The sequence below is a fragment of the Nannospalax galili genome, unplaced genomic scaffold (assembly GCF_000622305.1).
Source record: "Nannospalax galili isolate Female #2095 unplaced genomic scaffold, S.galili_v1.0 scaffold9208, whole genome shotgun sequence".
Taxonomy (NCBI): domain Eukaryota; kingdom Metazoa; phylum Chordata; class Mammalia; order Rodentia; family Spalacidae; genus Nannospalax; species Nannospalax galili.
The window spans coordinates 1,399-8,594 of NW_008357530.1; the positions used below are offsets into that span (position 1 = coordinate 1,399).

Consider the following 7,196-nt stretch of genomic DNA (forward strand, 5'->3'; position numbering starts at 1 on the left):
TTACAACCCCAGAAGGAAGCCTCACACTTCCAACATCTGAACAAGGGGATCTTGAACCGTCCAGGTCTAGGAAGGAGGCTTTTGAAACATTGCAATGTGCCCATGGGGCTCTGAAACCTTACATGTCTGTCCCAAACACTCACACAACTGTCACATTCACACCAAGGTCTCAGGTCTTCTCTCAGTCTTCCCAGGGCGATCTTGGTCCTTCCATGGGTCCTTCCACCTCTGCAAAAGGGGCTTTAGAACAAACCTCAGCTACAGAAAAAGGCTTTGAAACTCCTACATCTGGAGAAGTGTCTCTATCATATTCTCCATCTACAGAAGGCTCTCTAGGAATTGCCACATCTACAAAAGTTGCACGAGGATCTTGTCCATCTCCAGAAGTGTCTCTGGAACCATCTGCATTTACAAAAGGTACACTAGAGTCTCCCTCTTCTCCTAATGTGACCCTAGGATTTTCCGTATCTTCAAAAGTTTCTCTGGCAGCTCCCCTCTCTCCAGAAGGGCCTATAGAATCTTTGGCATCTACACAAGGGGTACTAGCATTTTCTCCATCTGAAGAAGGGGCTCTACGAACTCCCCCTTCTGCAGAAGGAATTCTAGGACCTTACACATTCCCACGAGGGAGACCAGGTTCTCTGTCTCATGCAAAATGGAAGAGAACTTCCACATCCTCAAAAGATGTGGTAGAAAACTCCAAATCTGGGGAATGGCCTCTGGCATATTCAAAATCTTCTCAAGTGGATCGGGGATTATCCATATCCAGGAAAAAGTGTTTTGTGTGTGTTTCCTCTCATGAAGAGCAAGTCAGACATTTGCCATCTACCCGAGGTGTTACCAGATTTTGCACTATTCCCCCAAAGAGATCACAATATGCTGCCTCTGACCAAGGGGACTCAAGAATGTCCCCTCCTGCAGAAATGGGAGGGGAGCTCACAGCTTCCCCTCTTCTCAAAAGGCTCCACAGTTCAACCCTTACTCCACAACGTTCCTTAGTACATTCCCTGTCTATAAAAGGGGCTGTTGTAACTTCCAAACGTACACAAAAGGCCCTAGCATTTTCCACATCAGGTCAAAGGCATGTGGGAATTTCCCTGTTATCACAAGGGGCTCCAGGAAGGGTCACATCAACCCAAAGAGCTCTAGGAACTTGTCCATTTCTCCAAAAGTCTCTTGGACCTTCCCAATCTGCCCCAGGCGACCTGGGACAGCCATCATCTACATAAGAGGCCCTAGCCACTTCACCAACTGACCAAGTGAATCTGGTTCCTACCTTGTCTATTCATGTGGCACTGGGAGAGGTCACAAGTGCACAAAGACATGCAGAATTCTCCTCCCCTAGCAAAGGTGATCTTGTCACTTCAACTCATATACATGGGGTTTTAGCACCTTCTCCATGGTCTGACAGAACTGAAGCATCTATGCATACACAAGGAGCTGTAGAACATTCCTCATCTGCTCAAGAAGTCCAAAGTCTTATTACAAACTCACAAGATACACAAGCCACTTCTAGATCTTCTCAAGAGGAAGTTGTATGTTCCACATACTCAGAATTCCTCAGAGCCCTGTCTCCATCCAGCCAAGATGGGTTGGCTATTTCTCTACCTTCCCATGGAGCTCAGGGACTGATCACATTACCAGAAGGTCATTGAGCCTCTTGTCCTTCTGGACAAGAAGCTGGTGCAAGTTTCACATTTAATTCGGGTGCTGTAGAACATTCCCTGTGTGTTCAAGGAGACAGAGGTCCTAACATAACTACTCAAGTCCTTTCAGAACAAGCCACATTTGCTCAAGAACCTGTAGAATCTTCATCTGCTGAAGGGGCCCTCCTAACGTCATCCTACAAACAAGGAGCTATAGGATCTTCTTTACCTGCTGAAAGAGATTCAGGAAAATCACTATGTGGTCATGGTGCTCTGGAAACACCCACATCTGTCGTAGGGACTCTAAGACATTTGGAAACTACACCAGAATCACTGCGAACACCCACACCTAATCAAAAAGCACTAGGATATTCTCTATCTGCCATAGGTGTGTTGGGAACTTCCAAATATGGGCAGGGGACTCTAGGTACTTCCCCATCTTCACAAAATGCCCGGGAACTTCCCATGTCTACACAAGGGGCAGGAGAAATTTCAATGTTACTCCAAGGCCCAGTGGTACTGTCCACAGCTGCACAATGGAGCATTATTCCTTTCCTCTCTTATAAAGAGGCAATCAGACAGTCACCCTCCATCCAAGCACGACCCATGGACTGCAATTCTGAAAAAATCAGATTGAGACATGTCATGTCTGTCCAGGAGGGCATAGGAACTTCCCCAATACAACAGAACTTCAAACATTCCCCTTCTGGCAAAAGGGGCCCAATCCCTACTCCTGCTCCACAAGAGAGACTCTCACTTTCTCCACCTGTGCAAGGGTCTCTGCAAACTTCCAAATCTACCCAAGGGACTGATGGACATTTATTATCTGCCAAAAGTTCTCTGGAACTTTCTCCAACTGCCCAAGGTGGTCTGGAATCTTTGGCCACTGCCAAACTGACTCTAGGACATTCACCATCTTCCCGTGGGGCTGTGAGATGCTCTCTTTCTGTCAAAGGGACTCAGGGACTTTCTTCATTTTTGCAAGAACCTGTAGGAACATTGCCATCTGCCAAAGGGGCAGTGGAGAATTCTCATTCTACCCAAGGGAATCTAGGCCTTTCATTATCTGTCCCACATGCTCTGGGATCTTCACTACCTGATCATGGGCCTTTTGAACCAGTAGGACAGGCAAAATCTTCCCAAGCATCTCTGGAACACTCATCATCTGCTAAAGATGCTCTACGAATTTCTTCAACTGTGCATGGCAGCTTGGGACATTTTGAATCATCCCAGGAAACACTAAGACATTCACCGTCTGCCCCTGAGGTCCTAGGTCCTTCTCCATCTGCTCCAGTGACTTCATGTCTTTTGCAATCTACCCACAGTGATCTAGGACATTCCACAACTCCCCAAGGAACTGAGGGAATTTCCATATTATTCCAAGGTCCAGTTGTAATTTCTACAGTTGCATCATGGTGCTTTATTCCTTTCCTCTCTCATGAAGAGGGACTCAGTCATTACTCCTCTTCCCATGCAGGACCCATGTATTCCGGTTCTACCAAAATGAGACCAACACATGACTCCTCCATTAAGGGGAGCTTTGAAACTCCCCAAGTGATTGAAGAGGACTCACAATCTTCCCCCAGCGGCAACAAAGACCCAACTCCTACTGATAGCCCTCAAGGGAGCCCTCCACCTGCCCAAGGGGTGGTGAAATTTTCCACACTTGTCCAAGGGGCTTTAGGACCTTTGCCATCTGATGAAAGGTCTCTGGAGCCTTCTCCATCTGTCCATGGTCATCTAGCTTCTTGTGCTTCTGATCAAGCAACTCTTGGTCATACTCCATCTGTCCAAGAGTCTCAAGTAATTTTGTTTTCTGAATCAGAGGCTGTTCTATGTATGCCACCTATGCAAGGAACTTTGGTACATTCTGCCTCTTCAGAATGCACTATGGGACCTTCTCCATCTTTCCCCGATACTGTAGGACCATCTCTATCTCCTCAAGGATATGTAGAACTGTCCCAACCTTCACAGGGGACACTGAAAATTTTGTCTTCTACTCAAGGGGCTGTGGAACCTTAACCTTCAGCAAAAGTGGATGATTTAATTTCCCCATGTGTTCAAGGGGCTCTGGGACCTATATCATCTATGCAAAGGACTGTGGAACACTTCCAGTCTGTGTCAGGAAGACTGACTCCATCTGTGTCTTCCAAGGTAACTCTGGGAACATTGCCATCACCAAAGGGGCCTTTAGCACATATCTCATCAGCACAGGAAGTTCCAGATATTTCTCAAGCTGCCCAGGGGACTATAGGACCAGGGTCTTCTGCTCAATGGGCCCGAGATACTTCTCCCTGTGTCATGGAGAGGCCATGTCCTCCAGAATGTACTGAAAACAATCTGCGACTTTCCTTGTGTGAACAAGATATTCCACCCATCTCTACACAAGGGATTTTAGAGCCTTCGCCACTTTCGGAACAGAGTCCTGGATGTTCCCCATCTACACAAGTGTCTCCAGCACCATGCTCATCTACCCAAAGAACTTAGTGTTCTACTCATTCTGCTTCACGACCTCTGGGAATGGGCACATGTTCTCATGGGGCTACAAAATCCTTACCATGTACTGAAGGTTCACTTGAAAATTCCACATATGCACGAGTGGCTTTAGCACCTTCCCTATCTTCAGAAAGTTTTCTAAAAATTTCCAAAGGTATAGAAGGAGTCCTAGGTCCAGTGACATATGCACTAGACTCTCTAGTGCCATCCACATCCCTGGATTTGCAAATCCCACCTGCTGCATACTCAGAAAAGGGCATCACTCTTTCTCCTTCTCTGCAAACATCTCAAAGATTAACACCACTTATCCCAGGAACTCTGAAACATTCCACATCTGCTCAGGAGACTCTAGGATGTTTGCAATCTCCCCCAAGTCCTCTACAAAATTTGCTATCTGTTCTTCGGACTTTAGAAACATCCAAATCTACCCCAGGGTCTTTAGAACATTTGAGAAGTAAGCAAGAAACTCTTGAACTTGCTACATCTACCCAACATATACTAACACATTCTTCAACTACTCAAAGTGGATTTAGCCTTTTGGAATCTTCTGAGGACTTGCTAGGTCACTTACCAGCAACACCTGGGGCTCTTGAAACTATGCCATATACTCGTTTGCCATCTGCACAAGGGGATCTAGGACTTTCCATGTCTGCCCAAGGGCTTGAGGAAATTTCAGTAGTATTCCAAGGGCCAGTGGTAGTGTCTACACTTGCAGAATGGAGCTTCATTCCTTTCCTCTCCCACGAAGAGGCAATCAGACCTTCCCCATCTACTCATGCAGACTCCAAGCATCCCAGTTCTACCCAAATGAGATTGAGACATGTCCCTGCTCTCCATGGGTCTCTCAGAACTTCCGTAGGAGACCAAAAGATCTTGAAACATACCTCTGATTACAATGGAGACTCAAGACCTACCAGTACTCTGCAAGATGGCCTCAAAGTGTCTCCATGTGCCCAAGGGAGGCTGAAACCTTCCATATTGGCCCAAGAAGCTCCAGCACCTTTGATTTCTGATGAAACAGCTCTGGCTCCTTCTACATCTGTACAAGAGAGTCTAGAAAACTCTGCCTCTGCCCAAGGGACTTTAGGTCATGATCCATCTGCTCAAGTGTCATCAGTTCATTTGCTTCCTGACCCAGAGACTGTTCCACATGTGCCATCAGTGGCAGGAACTTTGGGACATTCTGCATCTGCGGAAGGTACTCTAGGACATTCACCATTTGTCCACAGTACTAAGGGATCCTCACTGTCTTCTCAAGGAATGGTAGAATGGCCCCAACTTTCCCAGGGCATGAGAGATCCCTCACCATCTACTCAACAGGCTCTTAAACCTTCCATGCCAGACAAAGTGGACCAAGTAATTTCACCATCTGTTCAAAGGGATTTAGGAACTTTGCCATCCACTCAAGGGCTGGTGAGACCCTCACAGTCTGTCTCCATTTCTCTGAATCCTCTGACTTCCCAAGAGACTCTAGTTACTTTACCACCTTCAGAAGAGACTCTGAGACATTCACCATCTTCCCCAGAGCCTCTGGCATTTTCTCACTCTTCCCAGAGCTCTCTAGGACGTGTGACATCTAACCAATGGGCCTTAGAAAACTGTCTGTCTTTGCTAGAGACTGGAAGACTTTATCAACTACTCAATCCAGTCTGGGACATTCCTCTTGTGAACAAAGTGCTCCAGATCAGGAGGCATCTACCGAAGGGGCTCATGGGCCTGACACATCTACACCAGGAACTGTAGGGAATTCGTCATCTTCACAAGGGTCTTTGGATTCCACCCATTCTGCTCCAGGGCCTCTAGAAATGGACATACTTACTCAAGGGGCCACTGAATCGTCACCATCTGCTGAAGGTGCTCTTACAAGTTCAACACGTACACAAGTAGCTTTAGCAGCTTCCCCATCTTCAGACAGTGGTCTGAGAATTTCCCCATGTACAGAACATGCCCTAGGAACACCTGCACCTAAACAAGGTGCTGTGGAGATGGCTCCACCTTCTCCAGAGGTTGTGAGATCAGGAACATACACAGCAGGGGCTATCCAATCTTCCTCATCTACTGAAGAGGCACCTGGAATTTCCACATCTATTAAAGGGACCTCAGCATCCACCCATTCTGAAAAAGGAACTTTAAGAACACCATCATCTGCAAAAGGGGACCTGGGACACTCCCAGTCTGTCCAAGAGGGCCAGGAAGCATCTTCTTCTACAAAGATGCTGCTAGGTGAGGCTGAATATGCAGGTCCCATCATTTCCAGTTCTATGAAAATGAGATCAGAACACATTCCTTCTGCCAAAGGAAGCCTATGTTCTGACAAAAACGACCCAAGCACTACTCCCCACAGGAGCCTCACACGTTCGCCTTCTCATGAAGCTCTGCTTAATCTGCTATCTGCTCCAATGGCTTTGGAAGTATCAGCTACTGCCCAAGGGACTGTGGGATCATCACTAGCAGCCCAAGGGTATCTAGGACTGTCCAGCCCTGCTAAATGAAGCTTAGGTCTTATTGATTCTGGTAAAGAGGGACACAGACATTCATCTCCCCAAACGTGCTCCAGATATTCCACTTCTACCAACATGAGATCCAGGCATTCCCCATATGCTCAAAGGGGCTTTAGAAATTCCCCATCAGAGCAAGAGTGCTTAAAAACTTCGGGTTCTTCCAAAAAAGACCCCAGAGACAATGCTAGTACCCAAGGGAGCCTCACAGTATCCACATCTCTCACAGAAGACTTAAGAAGTTCTCCCTCTCAAAATGAGAACCTCAAAAGTTCCCCCTCTCACCAAAGAGGCCAGAGGCATTCTCGCTCTGAGAAGAAAACCTCCAAAGTTCTTCCTCTACCCAGAAGGGCCATAGGCATTCTCTCTCTCATAAAGAGAACCTTCAAAGTTCTTCCTCTTCCCAGGAGGACCACAGGCATTCCCCCTCTCGGGAGGAGAACCGCCAAAGTTCTTCCCCTCACCAAAGGGGCCATAGCCATTCTCGCTCTCATAAAGAGATCCACCAAGGTTCTTCCTCTCCCCAGGGGGGCCATAGGCATTCTATTTCTACTAA

General features: G+C 47.0%; 1 protein-coding gene across 1 annotated transcript; it reads left to right on the forward strand.

The window, feature by feature from the left end:
- Positions 1–2,142: 2,142 nt before the first annotated feature.
- Positions 2,143–3,271, forward strand: LOC115067964 (the record flags this gene model as incomplete). Its single annotated transcript, XM_029557224.1, is given in 1 exon segment — positions 2,143–3,271. A coding segment is annotated over 1 exon segment (1,019 nt), but the record flags the coding sequence as incomplete, so codon positions are not given.
- Between the last annotated feature and the right edge of the window lie 3,925 nt (positions 3,272–7,196).